Below are 22,666 nucleotides of genomic sequence, written 5' to 3' on the forward strand. Positions count from 1 at the left end.
GATGAAAGGACTAATTACAGGTGGGGAGATAATATTTGCAAACCACATATCTGGCAAAGGACTTGTATCTAGAATATATAAAGAACTCTTGAAACATAATATTTAAAAAAAGTCCAATTAGAGGGACTTCCCTGATGGCACAGTGGTTAGGAATCTGCCTGCTGGTACAAGGGACACAGGTTCGAGCCCTGGTCTGGGAAGATCCCACATGCTTCAGAGCAGCTAAGCCCATGCACCACAACTACTGAGCCTGCACTCTAGAGCCCGTGAGCCACAACTCACTGAAGTCTGCGTGCATAGAGCCCGTGCTCCATAACAAGAGAAGCCACTGCAATGAGAAGCCTGCACACCACAACGAAGAGTAACCCCCGCTCGCCGCAACTAGAGAAAGCCTGCGTGCAGCAACAAAGACCCAATGCAACCAAAAATAAAATATAAATAAATTTATTTTAAAAATCCTATTAGAAAATGGGCAAAAGATAGGCACAAACATTTCACTGATGAGGATATACAAACAGCAAATAAGTGCATGAAAAAATGTTCAACATCATAGGCATTAGAGAAATGCACATTAAAACCACAATGAGATATAACTATACCTATTAGGATGGCTAAAATAAAAAATAGCGGCAATACCAAATGCTGGCAAGAATGCAGAAAAAACTGGATCACTCATACATTGCTGGTGGGAATATAAAATAGCACAGCCACTCTGGAAAATAGTTTCGTTGTTCCTTTTAAAACTGTAAATGGTTTTATAACCCAGAAATTGTATTCTTATGCATATATCCTACAGAAATGAAACTTATCTTTACGCAGAAACTTGTACATGAATGCTCGAAGCATCTTTATTCACCATAGCCCCAAACTGGAAACTATCCAGATGTCCCGCAATGGATGTATGTGGTTGGTCCATATCGTAGAATACTACTCAACAATAAAGGGAACAAACTGTTGATATCTGCTACAACTTGGATGACCCTCTAGGAAATTATACTGAGTAGAAAAATCCAGTCTCAAAAGGATACATACTGCATGATTCCACTTACATAACAATCATGAAATTATTATAGAGATAGATAACAGATTAGTGAGTACCAGGTGATAGGGATGAGGAGAGGGGTGGATGTAGATATAAAGGGGTAGCAGAAAGGAATCTTATGGTAATGGTACAGTAAAGTATCTCAATTGCAGTGATGGTTACCTGAAGCTATACATGTGATTAAATTGTGTAGAGCAACACAAATGCCATACACACCATACACAATCACAAGTAAGTGCACATAAAAGTGGCACAGTTCGAGTGAACTCAATAGGTTGTACATGCCAACTTCCTGGTTTTGATATTGTACTATAGTTGTGCAAAATGCTGTCTTTAGGGGAGGATGGGTAAAGTGTACACAGCACCTCCCTGTACATTTTTTTACAACTACCTGTGACTCTATAATTATTTCAAAATAAAAAGGTTTTTTTTCAATGCTTCCTAATAGAACCTTCCACCTAGAATTATGACGAGGATTCAGTGAGCATTTAGCACTGTCTCTAGTGTAGTTAGTACTCAGTAAAAGTCAGCAGGGATTTGATATATTAATGGCCACCTTTGCTACTTAATTGGAAGACTATGTCTTAGAAGAGAGATTTAAACTAGAATATAAGTTCCACGAGAGCAAGGATTTGGGCTGTTTTGTTCACTAGACTATCCCCATACCTAGAACAGTGTGATGCATATAAGGTGCTCATTAAATATGTGTTGAAGAATGAATGAAAGAGTGGTTTTGAAGATACCATGAAGGAAGATACTTGGCAAGTAGAGCACAAGGGAATAACTTGGTAATATCCAAGGTAGGTATCCACAGACAAAATAGTTAAAATGGCAATTTGCCTGGACTGCCTATGAGAGCAAAGGGTAGGAAAGATAAGTGATCTGTGTAGATAAATTTGAACCTTCATGTGATTCTCATTACTGTAGATTGCATCAGCCTTAGGGGGAAAGTGGAATGGTAACTGTCTTCGTGTCAGGCCCTGGTGGTGGGATTCGTAGTCTTTATTGTGTACCGTACTTTTCTAGGGTGCCCAGGTATGTAATGGTCAGTGTCTGATGGAACTGTTCCTTACTCCCATGCTCTCCACTTCACTACGTGGTGGTCCTGTTCCATTCAGTGCTTCCACCACACTCGCCTCTGCCACTACTATTGCAGGTCCCATTCAACCACCAAAAAGAAGACTGGCTCTCTTAGTTTAAAGGACCCATGCGATAGTGTTTGGGCACAGGGTCTAGGGATTAAGCCAGAGAATCAGTACCACTCTGTATTAGTCCAAAGAGTTTCTGCTGACCGTGACCTAAACCCAACACTGGGTCCAGGTCCCTCAACTCTTTTCTGTCTCAGAGTGAGTTTCATGCCTATCCCAGCGTCCTCCTTCCTTGCAAAGCTCTAATCCCACAACTTTCTAGCTGTCAGTCAAGAGATCAGTGTTTGCTGAGCATCTGCAGGATGCTGGCACACGGGTAGGCAAAATATAAAATACAAAGATGTGTAATGTGTAAGACACCCATGTTCAAGAAGGTTACAGATCCAACCAAGCAAGCAAAATGGCAAACACAAGCAATCGGGAATAACTGTGAAATGATGATTGTAACTACAATCAGAGTTCAAAGAAGGGAGGTTTTATATTATGACATTTCTACAAGTATGAGGAAGGAGTAGCCTGGTCAGCACACACATCTCAGATACATGGGAGGAGAATGATTCAAGAAGCAGTGGGTCATTAGCAGTGTCAGATGCTTAGAGGAAAGTGACACGGTTTGGTGTTGGACTAGAAAGAAGCCATGTGCCTGCAACCTCATTATATATGAGCATGTGGGCTTGATTTCACTTATTTATTATTAAACATGTATTTGTTGAGCATCTAGCACTACTGTGCTGTGGAATAATATAAAATGAAAAAAGCACTGTCTCTGCCCTCAGAAGGGTGCTCAGTAGTGGGAAAGAGAGAGATGAAACAAATAATACAAAAGAATGAACTAGGGAGAAAATGGAGGACCACACAGAGCATGAGTAGAATATGAAAGTAGACAAGCTGTGTTCGAAGTGAACCCACGACATGGGTGATCTTAGTTTCCTCCTGGCCTCTCTTAGGAACAGGAGAGCAGATCAAGGAATGGGACCAATTCTCAATATTACTGCATTTTCAGTGGAAAATGTTATATACTTGTTATTTGCGCCCTCTGTTGTTTTCCCAAAGTTTAATTACACTTTTATTTTTTTCTACTGAAGTATAGTTGATTTACAATATTGTGTTAATTTCTGCTGTACAGCAAAATGATTCAGTTATACACATGTATACATTCTTTTTCATATTCTTTTCTCACCTACTGCTGAGCTATAAACTCCTTAATACAGGTCAATTTGATGTATGGATAAACTAGTTTGCAGTGTTACTTGAACCTACACCATTGTGAAGGTCGTAAAAGTGCCTCTGTGACCTTCAAGACATTCAGAAGAAAATTTATGACAATTGTAGACAAGTCTAAATAATAATGCTGGAAGAGACAAAAAATCAGAAAATAACCTCTATACTTTCTCTATTCCCAGGCACCAACTTTGCACCAAATGAACACAAAATCTGTCCTTCTGTATTAACAGCAATCACCTGGCAACGATTTTCTGGCTTCCATTGGAAGTCAGAGCTCATAAATAGTTCTTAATATAAAATAGTAAACTATTTTTGCTGTATTTGCAGTTCTAGTGACTCCTTCCCACAGGCCACTGCAAGGAAAATTCCAGTTTCTTGTTTCCCCGGTACTTAGAGAGGCTCTGGAGCCCAGCTGTCTGAGCTCACATCCCAGCTCTGCCTCTTACTGGCTACATGGACATGGACAAATTGTCCAACATCCATCAGCCTCGGGATCCTCATGTATTAGAGGGGGCAGGACTGGTTATAATACCTGTTATTGTGAGGATACAATGAGATATTATACATGAAGCTCTTGCCACGTACTGAGCTTTCAATAAATATTATCCATTATTACTGGAATCTGCTTTATTTGTGGCAAATTATTCTGTGGTATGTCCAGCACCAGCATTTGTTGGACTTTTAAGTTCACATCAACTTAGACACTCTTCCTTGGAAGTCAGGTAATCCAGACTTAACATGTGAGCACACTGGGGTACTTTACCAGTCAAAGGAAATTTGTGTGACTAATGCCAGAACACCACTAACAGATTGTGTTTGATTGGCATATCAAAATGGCTCATTAGCCATTGTGAGAATTGCTCAAACGATACAACAAAGTATATTGGCAACATCTGGATTTTTAAGGGGGAGGTGAGAGATGGCAGTAGTGGTCGGGTTGTTAATTCCTAAATTAAGTGAATTAACAAAGGTGCTCAGTATCCTGAGTACAGAAACAGCCGGAGGCACTTCCTGCTTCTCTCTTGCCATTTACAGAATGGGGATTAATGTCTTTTATGTACCTACTTAATAAGAAGGATTCAATAGGGGCTCTTAGGGGTAGATTTAAATAACCATCATTACTATTAATTTAGCCTCTGGAGCAAGCATCAGAGGAGCTTTGGTTCCTGACACAGGACCGCACAATCCCCTTTCTGCCTGAGTGGCCTCACTCTCTCCTGCCACCTGGTTGCATTTTTAGTAGCCACGTCAGGGACCATAGGAGGCACAAGGTGAATCCTGCTCTCAGGGATCTTACAGCTTCCACTATTTAGGAGGCTGGCTAGGGCAGTTGTGGTACACACCCAATACAGCTTACCAATTTAGTGAGAAGCATTTAAACTCCTTTTTTGTTTTTCTTTTACTCTTTCCAGCTTTATTGAGATGTCATTGACATATAATATATATAACATCCGTTAAGTGTAGGGGTCCTACCTTCCCTGAATCTTCCAGCCTCCAGAGCTTCCTGATCAAAACCAGGCCCACTAAAGTATATGAGATGCGAAACGCTGGCCTCGCCTTGCCAATCCTGTATCCTTCAGACAATGCTGACTCATGGGACAGGGACGGAGTCAGAAGCCAAGCCAAGGAAATATAATCTGTTGTGACATCTCCTCTTCCCGGGGCTGCCAACCTTGGACATGCTCAATTAACCGTACTCGAGTGTCCTACACAAGTCATCTCTCACCATCCTAATCAATGGAATTTTCCTACTTCCCTTAGAAACCACCTTGTTCTCTAAGCCGGTTCACAACCCTGAACCTACTTTTGTCATATAGTTTGTCTTTATTCTTCCTTGTGGCTCTTATTATTAATAGTACTGATAGTAGAGCTAATACATAGCATTTACCATGCACCAAACATCGTCTAAGCACTTTACGTGTATAAACTCATGTAATCCTCCCAACAACCCTCTGAAGTAGTTACTGTTATTATCCCCATTTGACAGATGAGGAAACTAAAGCATAAAGAGATTAAGTAACTTGTCCAAAGTCACACAGCTCATAAGTGACAAAAATAAGGAAATGAACTTGCACAGTCTGGGCCTGAATTCCATATTCTTAATAACTGTATGACACCACTTCTCATCCTACATTATTTCTTCCCTCATACAACTATTTAAAAGACAAAATGTTGTTCCTAGCTGTCTCTAAGCAATTTCACTTCCATTTCATTTTTTTTTTTTAAAGAAATTCACGTTCTTTTATTTATTTTTTTATGACTGTGTTGAGTCTTCGTTTCTGTGTGAGGGCTTTCTCTAGTTGCGGCAAGTGGGGACCACTCTTCATCGCGGTGCGCGGGCCTCTCACCATTGCGGCCTCTCTTGTTGCGGAGCACAGGCTCCAGACGCACAGGCTCAGTAATTGTGGCTCACGGGCCCAGTTGCTCCGTGGCATGTGGGATCTTCCCAGACCAGGGCTCGAACCCGTGTCCCCTGCATTGGCAGGCAGATTCTCAACCACTGCGCCACCAGGGAAGCCCCATTTCATTTTTTTGAAGGGTATCTATTCTTCTGAAGTTTCTTTCTACTATCCCAAATATTTTAAGATCATGGGAATTATTCAGATAAATCATCAAAACGCTTTGCTTCCAAAGTTTCTATTATCGTGCTTTTTACTTAATTTCTATCCTTTCTCTCCATCCCAATGTGTTTCTTTAAACCAAAGTTGCAAGTGGGTATTCTTGCAGCCTGGGCTGCCACTTCAGCACTTCATTAATCTTTGAGATTCTTACTTTCCTAAAGGACAGTGACAGTGGCGTAATTACCTGGCAACCAGTAGTAAAAGTAATTTGAATTTAAATCTCTTAGTATTTCTTTCTTTAGGAATTTATTTAATCCTGTTCCCCTTACTATTTTAGGGAGTATGTTAGGGGCACAATAAAGGGAGGCAAAGGGACATGATTTTGCGTCTGATTAAGAAGTGGTTGGATTTCTTTCCTTTTAGATTTCAGATTTCAAGTTTTTGCACCTTTTATCCAGTCTTCCCCTAGGCTTTGAGGTTTATTCATCTTTAACCAGAAGGGAGATTTTAAATGTTTTTGCTTATTGAGTGTAAATGTATTGAAAGCACAAGGAGACATCATTTAATACTTCCTTGTTAATTTTTTAAATGAAAATCAGTCGTTCAAATCATCCTTCACCCAACCTTTCTAAATTCTAAGACATTAAAGTTAATATCAATTAAATAATGGATTAATATTTCTAATTGCCAGCATATATGTTTTGAATCACATTTATGACAAAACAATTATACTTTTAAGTCTGTTCTTGTAGACTTTATAGTGCTTCTGAGTCCTTTGCACACTGAATTTAGGTGCATTTCACAGGACTTAGTGAAAGGTTATGGTGGTGGAAGTTTATGGTTGTTACTTGACTGTTGTGAAAAATTGCTTGTCTTTCTATATCTGTTGCCAAAGCCACTGGCCAGAAAATCCACCCTTTATTTTACACACTTGTCTTTTGGCACAAGAAATCTTCCCAGTAACCCACTTGATAATGTAATTTTCAGGTAGGTGATTACCAACCAGAGTAAACCAGGGGCTGTGTGCTCATGATGTAGCTATAAACTGTGCAGTATTTGCCTCATGTTTATGTGTGTGAGGTAGCCCTGGGGGCCTGTATGTAGGGTAAGCTCTGTACAAAGTCACATCAAAACTATACTTAGGGGCTTCCCTGGTGGCGCAGTGGTTGAGAATCTGCCTGCCAATGCAGGGGACACGGGTTCGAGCCCTGGTCTGGGAAGATCCCACATGCCGCGGAGCAACTAGGCCCGTGAGCCACAACTACTGAGCCTGCGCGTCTGGAGCCTGTGCTCCCCAACAAGAGAGGCCACGATGGTGAGAGGCCCGCGCACCACGATGAAGAGTGGCCCCCACTTGCCGCAACTAGGGAGAGCCCTCGCACAGAAACGAAGACCCAACACAGCCAAAAGTAAAAATAAATTAATTAAAAAAAAAAAAAAAACTATACTTAGTAGTCAGGGGAATCATTTCTAACCAGTGGCTTTTAAGGCCCAAAGGAAGAGAGTGGTTTAAGGATTTGTGAATGATTGATAGCATTAAAAATACTTTGTAAATGAGCTGTGTGTTTTATTATCCGGGGTGCAGGAATGTGGCACTTTCAAAACACCTACCGAACGGGTAGCAAAATTCCCACATAGAATTGGGTTTCCACCAGGAAGGACAACAGATATTAATGACATCATCTCAGTTGCTCAGTTACTCAATTACTTGCAGTAATTAGGGAGAGAGTCAGTTTAAATTAAAGTATTGAATTACAGAATACTTAAAGTAAAAGAGGTATTCTTCAAGAATTGCTGTGGAATACTATGGATTTGGCTTAAAAGATCTTTCCTATAACTGGCACAGCCTTTGTGAACAGACCACCAGGAACTGGGCTTTGAAATTGGTACAGCCCAAATGTATGATATTTTGGTGTGTTTAAAATTAAGGAAATTTAAAAAGCAGGATGCGTAATAAATATGCCAGGATTAATCCTTAAAGTCACATCAGTCCTCTTTTGAAGTTGTCTTTTCTGTGACATCCAGTGGGTTAGCATAAACTTGCCAGATGTTCAATGGCCCTGAAAAGAAAATCACAACACAGAGGCCAATCCAAAACCCAGATACTTAGTTAAATAATTCAGTTCTTAGAAACACTACGAGCTGTGCATATCTGGATCATTTCTCTGGTCCTTCACTAGTTACTTCCAGTGTAATTAAAGTCCCTTTAAAATTGAATTCCTGACATAATCAGAGGCACATTTCCAGGACTGTGAGGCTGCTTCATGATGCGATTAGAGGGGAGCTAAGTCAGGTGAGCATCGGGAATCATCAGTAGAGGTGGGCAAAGCCCTGAAAATGAGCAATTATCATCATATGTCACATTTCTCATCTCTTTTGCAACAAGGCTACATAAAAGGAAAGTGCAGGGGTGTTTTAATGGCCTCAGCTGCCATTTGTGTGTGTGCCTAAATTTACATGTTGTAACCTGATGTATATTCATGTCTGCAAACTACACTTGAAAGTAAACTAATGATGCCAACCTCTGCTGACGTTAAGCGGTGGGAAATTTTGTAAAGGATTTAGACCTTTCTCTGCACTGAGTTTTATCTTTGTAGAATCTATGTACAACGCATTTTCTTTACGTTTATTGTGTCTTAAGAGCCTCCTTGCTTGTGAGAGAAAAAGCAAGTCAATGGAATAGATATTTCTTTCTTCCTTTCAGACCAAAGGACAGGTTGGGATTTTTTTTTCTTCCTCAAATATTTTTTAAATCTACCTTTTAAATCCAAACTCTCTGCTGGTGATATTTTTGTTCTTATAAAGACCACACTTTTCTTTCCTCAGTTTCATCCCGTTCCTTCATGTTCTGTGATATTGCTGTGGTATCAATCCCAGCTCATAATTATTTGTCTCCCGTTTAGCCACAAGGTGTAAATTTGCGACCTGAAAAGGCATGCTCTGACAGTTAATCTCCATGTGTGTCCAAAGGCTGATCTGGCTGCACTGGATAATTTCCCTGGGGGATTGTTCTGTAGAATGGGGGGCCATTTGTTGAGCTGTCTAATGTGGGAGACGAGAAAATGAAAGGACTGACAGAGAGAAACGGGATCATACGGTGGCTTTCAGAGCAAAAAGGGAAATCAAAGGACAATTTCAGCTCCAGTCTAGTTCCCCAAGCATGTTTCTAGAACTAGGGAAGCAGGGATATTTTCTTGTTAGTGTTTTTAGAGAAGTCACCGAGAGAGAGTCCCAAATTAGGAGGTTCTGGCAAATTTAGTCAGGCCTGTGGGCTGTACTCAGAAATTATCTCCAGCCTAAACTCTTCCATTTGTGCCTGAGCCTTACTAGTTCTTCAAGGGTCTGCAAAAGTGTTCAGGACCAGAAGAAAAAATATATGTTGACATTGACTCTAAGATCCAAAAATTATCTACAAGATTATGAAATGTTTAATTGAATGTCAACAAAATATGTACTATCAACTTCATTAAGTATTAAATTTAGCCTTCTTAAAAATTACATGAAACCAAATCACGGATTCAGTTTTCTCACTTTCCAAGATTTCCAGCATGCCAATCATGAATTAAGTGAATTGCACATAGCCAATAATTTGAAATGCAAAATTATAAGAATCCTTTCCATTTTTTTTTTTTACACCAAAATGTATATCTTAGGTGGGATGTCAGGGCATCTTCACGTTCTTTCTGTGACATGTGTGGTAGGACTAAAAAAAGAGAGCCCAGGGCCCATGAAGATTTTAAAACAGCTCTGCCCTCGTCTTCTCTTCTCCGAGTGTGTGATTAGTCCTGAAGACACAGGTTAGCAAAGACGCTAATTGGAGAACCAGTTTCTTCTTGCTGTATGCACCCGTAGTTGAGGTGAAGTGACAGAGGCGGTGGTCTGATCACGAGGAAGTTCCCAAGGCACCTGCATACCCTTGGAAAGATCACAGGACAGTGCCTGGTTCTGTTGAAGAGGGGGTGTTCATATTAAGCAGGGGAAGCAAAGCCGTCCAGTTGGGACGTGTTAGAAGAGCACCAGTGTCCCTTGTCTGAGTTGTGTTCTCTCCCAACAGATGACCGGCCCTCACGTGCCCTTGTGTTTTAGTCAACTGTTCTCAGTGTGACAGATATTTCCGTTTTTAGAATGGAAAATTTGAAGTGGTGGGGCAGGAAAGAAGGTGGATTATCTGGATTCCGTGTGTGATGATCTTAGTCTTTACTTCAAAGACTTAACGTCTTCAGGCTTTTATTTTATTCATCACACTTGGGACGGTGAATGTCAGTTCCCTCCGAAAGACATGGAATATGACAGGTCCTTGTAATCCCAGCCCCAAATAATGACCACTAATAAGAATAACCACTATTGATTCTTGCAGAACCTTTTTCTTTACATATACTGCAGTATTATTAATTTATTTTCTTTTATAAAATGAGGTAATAAATAAGGCTTTTAAATTTTTTTCACTTAACGATATATCTTAGATATTCTTCCTTGTCAACACATGTGTACTTAGCTCATTCATTGTAGTGCCCACATGACATTCCACTGGATGGCTGGACCACAATTGATTTAACTGCCCTCTGTTACTGGACATTTAAGTTGGCCATTCAGCTTTGATCTTTCAAGCGAAAGTACCATATGCCTAAATAAACCATGATATATTAGCTAGAAATATACACTCTTGACCCCCTGCGTTGGCATAGTCCTTCCCAGGAGCAGAAAGAACCAAATCTTTCCCTATACTGATGCTTGTGATTAAATGTAAAACCTGTATGTGTTTAGTTATTTCTGTGTCTTCTGTTTCTGCCTTTTCCTCTTACGCAGTCATCTGCAGCCAGCGACAAGGATGAACAGGCTCTACCGGTAGGAAGCAGTGGCCTTGCCTGTACCTGTTCATGTGCCTGTGGAGAGTGTGAGGGCAGGGGTGGGCGGAAGGGGCTCTTGTGCTCAACATCCTCTCCCTTGGAATACTTAAAGGGTTTAATCTGCTGGTGTGTGTACGCTCTGTCCTATAATTAGTGTCAACTGAATTCTTACATTCGATGACAAATTATTTCTGGGACTGGCTTTCAAAAAGTTTGAGTTCTCTCTTTCACTTGGCATGGAAAAGTTGAAAGAGTGAGATATTTCCAAATTACATTCCAAGGGATGTTGAGCAGTTATTTGGGGACAGCGAGGGATCTAATGCTTGGTATCTATTTGTGTATCTGCATGCACCTATTTTTTTGGTTGGAAGTTTCTTTTGGTTCCATCAAAAGAAATGCTGCATGAGATCTATATATTCAATATATACATAATGCCCCGAAGACTGTTTTAAGTTCTGTAGACATAATCCTAGGCTAATGAAGATTTCCACAAGAGAGTTCTTTCGGTTTCCCAAAATAAGGACCATAGTAACAGTGATTATGACAAATTATTAACAACAAAGATCCAAAAATTATCTACAAGATATTTTCCAGTTCCTGTCCAATTAACATGTCACATTTTGTATTGTGCAGCATGGCAAGGAAATGGCCATCAGTTTTTGTGTTCAGCCATCAAACAGTGATTACATTTCAACTCTATTCAAATCTTTTAACCTTGCCCCTAAAATTTTTTGAGCCTTAATCTTCTGAATCAAATAACACAATGCATTAAAAAATGTTCCAGATTTTTGAGGCTGAAAAGACTAGTAATGAAGATACATATGACCCCATTCTTCCTCCTGTGATGCTCAAAGCAGAGACTTCCGACATGCATTGAGAGCCCATAGGATGTGCCTGATCCAGTACTGGACTAGGGGTGCAGACCCGGTCTCTTCCTTTGTGAATCATGATCTGGTTCACCAAGGAGACACCAGTAATCTCCTCTGATTCTTCTCCAAACCCTGTAGGGTTGGAAATATTATTTCTAATAGAATATCAATTATAATAAAATCACTCTAAAAAATTCAGATTTCTCCATGTATCTCACACTGACATTTTACCCATACTTCAAGCTTACTCTGGGTTTCCTGTTTGTCTCCAAACATGTGGCTCAGTTTCAATAAGTATTCTATAAAACAAGGGACGAATGGGCAATAGTTCGGAAACACTGTCCAAGTTAATCAAGTTAACCAGATTTCTTTAGTGTTAGACTTAGTGGTCTAATGTGTATCTTAAAACTCTAAAGGTGAGTTGGTCTAGGATGTAGCAATGTCCAAATATATCTGGTCATGGAGTCTCTTGTGGGACTTTTCTTGGGAAACCCCCTTGTGGATCTGGAGTGTAATGGAATATTTTGCAAAACCCTGTAATGTAAAGGACTCTTTGGAGCCAGGAAGGTTCTCTGTGGATTCATAATAGGAGATTCTCTCTCTTCAAATCTCACTTAACATAGACCTTAAGGCTTCATGGATGAGAGCTGTGGTTCCCATCGTGGAGATGAGGTACCCCGGAATGTGTGCAGGATGTTCCTTTGCGGAGCAAGGGGGAAATATTAGCACCTCTATTGTTTGCTTTCTTTGTTACTCTTCATTATTTCTACTTTTGCAAATGTTTTATGATATATATGCCCATATTTTAGTATGTGTCTGGATAGAGATAGAGATATAGATAGATGCATATATACACACTCAAAAATATTACTGATAGGATGCACAATCCAAACATCTTAGAGACCACCCACTGGTTCAGAGAACAGATTTTGAGTGAAGCAGACCTGCAGCCCATTCCTCTATCCTCCATTTTTTATCTGTGTGACGCGATCACCTCATTTCGCTTCTCTGAGACTAAATTTCCTCATCTGTCTAAAGGGAACAATAATGGTATCTAGTTCATAGGGTTCAGTTAGAGAATGGAGGTGAAGGCTATGGCACGTTGACTAGCATATAATAAGTTCTCAAAAGATGATAGCAATTAATCCCTTTGGTAGGAAAGGCTGTGAGAATGCCATTCCTTCAGGAGACTTCGAAGGAACGTACGCTGAAAATCTTTGGTTCAGTTGTGTGCGGGCCTCTGACAGACCAGGTGAGGACTTGCCTTGCATTTCTGAGCACTAACGGCCTCTTTGGTCTCTCTGCTCAGGCAAAGCCGCGTCTGCAGCGGGGTGGAAGTTCCGCCTCCCTCCACAACAGTCTCATGAGGAACAGCATCTTCCAGCTCATGATACACACCCTCGACCCGCTCGCTGAAGGTAAACATCAGGCTTTCGCTTGGGGGGTGGGGAGAGGATGTGAAAAGTCCTCTCTTCATAAAATATGTTTACGCTTCCGTCACAAACTGGCTGATGTCCGCGTGTTAACCTCTGCCAGAGGCAGCCCTGGCCCTTCTGCGTGCTTATCTGCAACCGCCCAGCTCATGATCAGAGATTTTTCACCAGGAGCAGGAGCGGAAGTCCGTTTGCTGATTCTGTCTTTTGATGCCTCCACATAAATACAGTTTGTCACGAGGTGGAGAAGACAAGAGAGGTTTCTCTCCCTTCCAGCTAGAGTAACAGTTCTCTTTCATCATCCTCCTAAGTTTCGAAATGAAGTTATATGTGAAGAAAAATTGAAAAATTGTACATCTTTAAAAAAGAAAAAGAGGAGACAAGAACTCCATGACTTAGGAGGGCTGTGATTAGTTTGGGGAATGATGTTCACTGCAGAGCACTGATGTTGTACCTATTCTTTGGCAATTGGAAGATGGGAGGTGAGCTTCTAAGCACCCAAAGAGCACTCTCTAAGATAACTGCTTAGGATCAGACTGAAGAGGCCTGGTTCACCTCCTAGGGACATTATATAAACCATCACGAAGAATTCAGTATTGTGTTCTTCCAGTTTTACTCATTCACAAGGAAGCCAGGTACATCTTGTTTCTTGAATTGCATAAGTTTCCTAAAAAATTAATTTTTCAAGGAAGCAGATATCTGATGTGTCAAATAAATATCAGAGTTAAGCTACTAGCAAAGGGTTCAAATATAACCAAGTCTTCTGTTCTCCCTTCATCCCTGGACCTTACAGTAAGGCCTGATGTTACACGGAGACGAATAGCCTGGGAAACAGGTCTCTGCCACTGGCAAATTATCCCCACATAAATCAGAGCTCTTAACCAATATAAAGCTTGGCTAAATAATTTCAAGGGTTCAGGCCATCAGGAGATTCAGAGGCAGTCAAGAAAACTCTGGGACCTCAAGAGCAGCTCCCCAGGTCCTGTCTCCCCTCATTGGACACGCACCTTCACCCAGAATAATAAGTGAGGATCACGGGCTCACCTCTCACTGTGGAGCATTTCAGTTATAAAACATTTCCGCCTTATACCCCAGAGAGTTACGTAGCTGATGTGATATTTTCCAAAGAGCCTTCTTTCATAGATCCTGGGTTCTGTTTACTCAGGTAATCCTTCGCCGGGAACATCCTAAATATCATTACTCTCTTTACCAGAGGTCCACATGACAAGGAAATTAGCCCTGGCCACTAGCCTTCTTTTCCTCCCCACCAGAGTCACCCCCAGAAAAATGATCTCAGGGAGTGAGGGGATCGCAGGCCAACCTCCGCCCAGCCACGAAGCATTTGTGTGACTTTGGGCAACTTAGAGCCTCTCTAGTACTTGGTTCTTTCACCTACAGTAATAGTTACCTTTGTCTAGTACTTTATAATTGACAAAGTATTTTCACACCTGTGAATCTTTGCTTTATAATAACACTTCATAGCTAACATTATTATTCTAATTTCATAAAATAGGGTACCACCGAAATAGATCTCAAATGTATCTCCTTCTCTCTCTGCCAGCTCTTTATTCCAAGCCATCTTCATCACTTCTTAGCTGGTCTTCCACTTCTTCCGTTGCCTCTTTCTTTACATATTTTCCACACAGCAGCCCAACTAATCTTCTTAAAAAGTAAATCAAATTATGTCGCTCCTATTACCCTACGGTGGCTTCTCGTGGCTCTTAGGAAAATTGTGAAATACTTGCCATGGTCTGCGTGATCTGTCTCTTTCTCCAAACTCACATTGACTCACTTTGCTTTAGTCAGACAGAGGCCTTCTGTCGTAAAACAGATACTTCTTTCCTGCCTCAGGGTCTTTGCATAGGCTATTCCCCCCGCCCAGAATACTTTTCTTTCTCCCATTTTCTTCCACTTTTCCAAGCTTTATTCCTGCCCATTCTTCAGTCCTCTGTGTAAATGACACCTCCTGACCATCCAGTATAAATCAGGGCCCCAATCAATCATCCTCTCTCAATGCACCCTTTAATTTTTCCTTTTTGCCCACATTACAATTTGTGTGGTTATTTGTTCACTGCCTGTCTCCCCCAGGACATGGTAAATTTCTAGAGAGCAGGGATTCTGTTTATTTACTAGTTGTCCCCAAGGCCTAGCAGTCTACCTGGCACATGGTAGCTGTTAAGCCTTAGAAGAATTAAGCAACTTGGCCAAAGTCATGCTTTTGCTCTGATAGTCACACAATTTCAAAGCCCTCTAAAGCCCCATGGGTTTAAGATTGTATCTTGGTTATTTTGAGCCACCATCTTCTCTACCCATCACCCAAAAGAGTCAAGTGAGAGAAGAAATGAACTATCTTATCTGCCCCAACTTGATTATGAGCAGGCAGGCAACTGGGTATATTTATTTCTGGCAAGGCACGTTATGTAGTAATTGAGGACAGACTCCAGAGCCAGACTCTCTGGATTCAAATTCCAGCTCTGCATTTATTAGCTGTGTGACCTTCGATAAGTTACTTAACCTCTCTGTACCTCAGTTTCCTCATCTGTAAAAATCAGGATGATATATAATGATGTCTACATCATAAGGTTGTTATAAGGACTAAAGGAGTGAATATACATTAAGCATTGAACACATTGCCTAGCAGATCGTAGGCACCATATACAGGTTTGGAATTACTCTGTTCCATTATTTTGAAAAATAATGCAGCATATGAATGTTTTAATTTAAAACATTCAAAAGGTTATGCGGAAAAAATAAGTCTTCCTCCTCCAACAACCTCCCAATTTTCTCCAGTCCCCCAATTCTCCCAGAGGAAACCACAGCTACCAATTTCTTGGGGCTCATTCCAGAGATGATCTATGCATATACAACTCTGTGTGTGTGTGTGTGTGTGTGTGTGTGTGTGTGTGTGTGTGTGTGTGTGTCATTGCCCACAGGTCTCAACAATCTAAATTTCTGTGGTTTTTGTTTGAGGGAGTTCAGTTTCTGGTAGGGCTTGTTTTTGTTTTTCTGTTTGGTGGGGAGGTTATACTTTGTGAGATAAGAGAGAGTGAATCTGAGTTGTCTCGGAGTTGGGCCATCAGTGATTTTCCGAAACACCTGGCCCTTGTAGGGCTGTGCTGCTGTTAAAATGTTTGTTCCTGCTGTACCAAGATGTGCCTTCCGAATCTGGACGTCTGCTTTCAAGGTGAAACCTCTCCCCGAAAGACGTGGAGTGCTCCAGTGGTGTGAATCTGGGAGAATGCTGAGAGCCATAATCAGTTCTGGACTTGAGTGATTAGAAACTATGGAAAGTACTTCAATGCTTTAAAATTGCTCCATAGCACGCGGCCAAGAAAGCAGATTGCTCTGGTATTTTTCCCCCAAAAAAATTCACAATCATTTTCCATTCCAAGAACATTCCAAGCTCTCAGAAATAGTCATCTCTCTTTCAGTTTGCATCTAATCACTTGAGTTCACACATCCGCATGCCAAACTGTCACCTTTTAGCAATATAGAGCATGCTGGTTACATCACCAAGCTGACCGCATGAACACTGCAGTGGCTTCGCTGTTATACTAATGGTGGTTCCTGGCGTCTGCCTTGCTGAGTCGTGCACTGGCACCACATGGCAGACAGTGTTCATAAAGGGAAGTTTTCAACATCACCTAGGACAGATGACCTATGGAAAGACAGTCAATCCCCTTCCCCAGGGCACTGATTCCTACACTACACTGATTGCCACCTTATTATGGGGGCCTAATTGTTTGCTTGTATTGGCCTTGGGCACTCTTGGCCCTATTGTTTCCCTGTTGCTGGAGGAGGAGGGTGCTGAAATATTTGTTACAGCAGAAAATTAAACTGAACTACTAAAAAAATAAAATTAAATTAAAAAATGCCCTTTTTCTCATCTGTGCCATTCTGGTGTCAATCCAGTGATGGAGCCCTTACTAAAAGCTTTAATTGGTAGTCAGTCAGTTGGGCCTCTGAGCCCGAGCCACGAGATCCGGCAGTGTTTGTGTTTGTTATCTATTGATATGTAACAAAGCACCCAAGACTTAGTGGCTTAAAACCACCCCCATATTATTCCTGCTCATGATTTCATGGATCAGGAATTTGGGTGATTCAGGGATCAGCGGGGTGATTCTTCTGTTCCATGTGGTATCAACAGAGGTCATTTGATGTTATTCAGCTAGGAGACCTGCAGGTTAGAAGATCCAAAAGGGCCTCGCTTACACATCTGGCACCTTTGAAGTCACAGCTGGAAGGCCAGGCTCGGCTGGGCCCCCTGACTCTCCAGGTTGTCTCAGGGCCTTTCCACATGCTTGGCATTCTTTTTTTTTTTTTTTTTTTTAATTAATTAATTTATTTACTTATGGCTGTGTTGGGTCTTCGTTTCTGTGCGAGGGCTTTCTCTAGTTGTGGCAAGCGGGGGCCACTCTTCATCGCGGTGCGCGGGCCTCTCACTATCGCGGCCTCTCTTGTTGCGGAACGCAGGCTCAGTAGTTGTGGCTCACGGGCCCAGTTGCTCCGCGGCACGTGGGATCTTCCCAGACCAGGGCCCGAACCCGTGTCCCCTGCGTTGGCAGGCAGATTCTCAACCACTGCGCCACCAGGGAAGCCCCCATGCTTGGCATTCTTACACAGTGGCTGAGGACTCCAAGAGCAAACCTTCCAGGAGGCCCAGGCTGTGGCAGCAAAGCTTCCCATGACCTAGCCTGGGAAGTCCCAGGAAGTCACTTCTACTGTATTCTACTAATCAAGCCATCACAAAGGCCAGCCCAGACTCAAGACGGGGAGGAGGAGACTCCGCCTCTCCATGGGAAGATAGCAGAGAACGTGAAACCACCTTTCATCTAACCTAATCTGTTTCAGGGACACACGTCACTGAGAGGTTCGTCTGTCCGTGGTGCATTGGTGGGCTCTGGGTACACTGCACTGTGTGGAAGGGACAAAGCCATCGTCAGCTTGCCTTGGGTGAAGATTTAGTCCAAACAAGACCGAGCTGTGCCTTTCCATGGCCACAGAATTCTGAACAGGACATTGTTGATGAAAACAAGGAATCTGCTTAAGGCTCATATAAATGGTTGGAATAAAGATTTTGTTTCTTTTATAAGAAAGCCCTGGAGAAGTAGCACTATTGATCTTTGAGATCACAGTATGACTGTCTGAATTGATCTTTCTAAAAAATCCGGTGTCCCATGTTGGTTTTAACATTTCTCTAAACAAGCCATTATATTTACCCAAGTGTACATCTTTATGAACCTAAAACAAGGATGCTGGGTGTAGCGCTTTTGGAGTGAGAAGTAGCTGTTATTAATTTGCCTAATAATAATAATAATGATGATAGTATTTGCAGAGTGCTTACTATAAGACAGACACTATGCTGAGTGCTCTACATAAACCATCTCATTTAATCCTTACACTAGCCCTACTCGGTCAGTCAAAGAAGGACACTGAAATGTAAAGAGGCTGTGTCTTGCCTCACCAGGTGACACAGGAAGTAAATGGCAGAGCCAGAATTTGAACCTGTGGCTGCCTGACTCAGTCCATTCTTGTAGTTCTTGTGCTGCTCTGTCTCCTTGTGTAACCTCGTGTCCGGCTCAGTGTCCCTTTTTCTTCTAATGTAGACGCCAGCCTAAATACCAGGAGCTCTGACCTATCCCTGGATCAATTATACATTCACGTTGTAAGACGTGGATTTCCCCTACAGAGGCCTCTGCGGCAAGGCCCGGCCTGGCCTTAGCTTCCCCCCTCCCTTCCCCCACACCTCGAGTTGCAGCCACACTCGTGAATCCACAAGCGCACCTTGCTCTCATTCGCTTTTGCTTAAGCGCATGGAATTACCACTGATCTCACCATCCAGGATGACATGGGTACTGTCCTACACAGCAGAAGGAAGCCCATAACCAACTCTGTAATTCCGGTAGAACTCAGTGACTGGGTGATGAAATGGAGAGGTTGCTGTGAGGACAAGGCTTAGGGTTTGGCCGTGGCGCATATGTGGTCCAAGAGTCAGACTCTCAGCGTTCGGATCCTGGCTCAGCCTCTAGCTCTGAGACCTCGAACAAGCTTCTCAACCTCATCGGGCCTCAGTGTTTCCACTTTTAAAATGGAATAATGATAGCAGCACGAGCGTAAGTTTATGAGTAGTATTTCCAACCTGAAAGGGCCTTGGTTTCTTCATTTGTAAAAAGGAATAATAATAGTTCCACCATCAGAAGTTTATGGTGAGTATTCAGTACAACAGTACCCTAAAAGCATATAATTAGCGCTCCGTGACTGTTGGCAATGACTTTTCAGTTAAAATTGTGTTCAGTGTCATGTAATAAAATCCAACTACAGTGGCTTAATTTAATAGTTTTTTTTTAAGACTTTATTTTTCTAAAGCAGTTTTAGGTTTACAATAAAACTGAGAAGAAGATACAGAGATTTCCCATATACCTCCTGCCCCACACATGCATATCCTCCTCCATTTTTGCTGAGCATGAACCCACACTGACACATCATAATCACCCAAAGTCCATAGATTACCTTAGGGTTCACTCTTGGCGTTGTACATTCTGTGGGTTTAGGCAAATGTATGATGACATTTATGCATCATTGTAGTATCAAACAGAGTATTTTCACTGCCCTAAAACACCTCTGTCCTCTGCCTATTCATCCTTCTCTCCCTCTCTCTCACACACACCCCTGCAAACCACTGATCCTTTTATTGTCTCCATAGTTTTGCCTTTTCCAGAACATCATATAGTTGGAATCACAGTATATAGCCTCTTTAGGTTGGCCTTAATCGTTTTGCAGGATTTTATTTCTCTTATTTAACTAGAAGCCCATTAAAAGCAGTTCAAGGCTAATAATATAGCTCCTCCTTGCCATGAGAGACCTGGTCTCCTGTTTTTCCATTCTTTCATCTGGAGCCTGTTTCTCTCATCCTCATCCCCAGAGGATGGAAGCTACTCTCCTCCCCCACCATCATCATATCTGTATTCTGGGAAGGAGAAGACACCAGCTGTCTTTTTTTTTAATCAGAAAAACCTTCCTTGATCAGGGAACTAAGATCCCGCATGCCGCATGGTGCAGCAAAAACAAAAACAAACAAACAAAGAAAAACCCTTAGTGTTCCCAGAAGCAGACTTCCACTTACGTCACATGGGTCAGAACAGGGCTATGTGACCACCCCAACCTACAAAGGAACCAGGAGTTGGCACTCTGCCTCCCCAAACAGGGAACTCCATGGTAGATGCCAGTGAAGGTCAAACGTCCCTTCTTATTCCTGTCCTTAATAACCTTCATCCTGTCTTCTCAAGTTCCTGATTTACAGAGAAGAGATGTGGCGTTCCCCTTCTTCCTTCCTTTTAAAGCATTCTCTGGTGGCCCATGAGTCCAACTTTTATACGGTGGCCCTGAGTCCTTCCCCAGAAAAACCATGCCCCAAAACTTGCCATCTAAGGACCCTGGTTCCCCTAAGACACAGGTGAAATCATGCCCTACCTCTGCTCAGAACCATCTCACCAGCAGTAAAAGCCCGAGATTTTGTGGTGACCCTAAGGCCCACTGTGACCTTCCTTCCTCCCTTCTTCTCCGTCCTGTTCTTCCCTCCTCCACTCCTCTCCTCCTCTTTCTCAGCCCTTCTCTCCTTCCTCTCATGTGTCACTCCCTGTGCTCCACTCCTCTGGCTACCTGGCAGCTCCTCCTCGCAAACTCCCAGCAGCCTCCTGCCTCAGAGCCTTTGCACATGTTCCCTCCTCTCCCAGACATCCAAGTGGCTTCTGCTGTTCCTTCCTTCAAGTCAGCCTTCGCATGTCACCTGATGAGAAAGATCTTACTCAATCGGCCTTTGAAAAATAGCAGAATCAAAACTGATAATAAAGCAGAGTTCTGGACCTTTCTTGCCCTGCAATATATTTCTCCGTAACTGCCATGAATATATTTATTTGTCGTTTGCTGCCTGTCTCTACCCTTACATCTCTGACAGGGCAGGACATAGGGAAGGCACTCCTCTATCTCCAGGGCCCAGTTTACATGGATCCCAATCCATATTTGTTGAGTAGATTGAATGAGTGCCTGCTTTTATAATGTTTCTGCTGGAGAACATATGTCTCTAGCCACATAGATTGTCTTAATCCATGCCCTGTCAAAAGGCCCTTTGGTTGTGACCAGCAAAGTCCTGTTCAGTTGATGGTTGTCTCTGCAGTAGTGAGAAGCAATCATGTCTGCTGTGGCCAGCACTGTATCTCCAGCCTCTAGGATGGCACTGACTTGGTCAATATTTGTTGGATGATTGAATGAGTGAATCTCCTTGTAGTTCTAGAGTTATTGCTGCAGTGGGAAAGGTTTGCTCTCTGCCACTCACCTTCTTGATGAGTTCTCCTGTCCACTTCTTTCTCTTTTCTTTCCAAACCCTTTGTTCTTCTTTTATTTCCTTTTCTTTTCTTCCCTTTGATAAACTGTTTATCCCTTCATTTGTTGCATTTCATGGGCCTAACTTTACATGTTCAAAGAATTACCATCGTGCTTCCTTGGTGGCGCAGTGGCTAAGAATCTGCCTGCCAATTCAGGGGACACAGGTTCAAACCTTGGTCCTGGAAGATCCCACATGCTGTGGAGCAACTAAACCCGTGTGCCACAACTACTGAGCCTGCTCTCTAGAACCCGCAAGCCACAACTACTGAGCCTATGTGCCACAACCACTGAAGCCTGTGCGCCTAGAGCCCGTGCTCTGCGACAAGAGAAGCCACTGCAGTGAGAAGCCCGCTCACTGCAACGAAGAGTAGCCCCCGCTCGCCGCAACTAGAGAAAAGCCCACGCACAGCAACGAAGACCCAACGCAGCCAAAAATAAAAAATAAATAAAATAAAATAAATTTAAAAAAAAATTTTTAAAAAAAGAATTACCATCACTGCAAGATTTTAAGGAGTTTATTGTTTTAACCATTCATTTTACAAATTCAAACACCTCTAAAGTAGCATCTACCACGAAATTGGGTATTAAGTTGTGTCTGAGAAGAAAACTACAAAAGAAGAAGCTCCTTATTCAATTTTTATGGATTCTTGGATTCCCTTCCACAATTCTAGTAATTTCTCCTTCCTTGTGGAATTTCAAACTTTGATTTACATTTTTTCATCATAACAACAATTTTATTATCAATAGCAAAACTTAACAAATAAGCACACTTGATACCTTAGAAACACAAAAGTAGGGATAGCACTTGCCTAGGGGGCCTGTAATTGAAGTGAAGGATTATTTAACTACAGGGCATGAGACAGTTTAGAACAGCAGGTCTCCAGGCCTCATATGTGTTTCTCTCGAGGCTGTTTTCATGACAAAATCTTCAGAATCCTGTAATAAGATGTCTGAAAATGATACCGTACTCATAGTATGATACCTGCCTTCTTTGCTGTTAGAATGACGGGCAACTTTCCCCCATGGTAAATTCACTTCACGTTATCACAGCCAGTCTCTGCTGTTGTCACTTTCCATTCAACACATTTATGTTACTTTCATTCAGATTGACTGGAGGAGTGTCCTGGGAGCATTTCCCCTGCCTTTCTGAAAGGGACAGT

At 42.0% G+C, this 22,666-nt stretch overlaps 1 protein-coding gene across 4 annotated transcripts in view; it reads left to right on the forward strand.

The window, feature by feature from the left end:
* The window catches only part of SLC24A2 (solute carrier family 24 member 2), a 244,445-nt gene that overhangs the window by 137,455 nt on the left and 84,324 nt on the right, over window positions 1-22,666 (forward strand). For 3 of the 4 annotated variants that reach the window (XM_082401000.1, XM_082401002.1, XM_082401003.1), the window contains 2 exons: window positions 10,782-10,820; window positions 13,001-13,109. In XM_082401000.1, coding sequence (XP_082257126.1) covers window positions 10,782-10,820; window positions 13,001-13,109 — 148 coding nt within the window. The remainder of the gene's footprint in view (window positions 1-10,781; window positions 10,821-13,000; window positions 13,110-22,666) is intronic. The other variant, XM_082401001.1, reaches the window with a different exon arrangement.

This window comes from Balaenoptera borealis (assembly GCF_965194805.1).
Source record: "Balaenoptera borealis genome assembly, chromosome: 8".
NCBI lineage: Eukaryota > Metazoa > Chordata > Mammalia > Artiodactyla > Balaenopteridae > Balaenoptera > Balaenoptera borealis.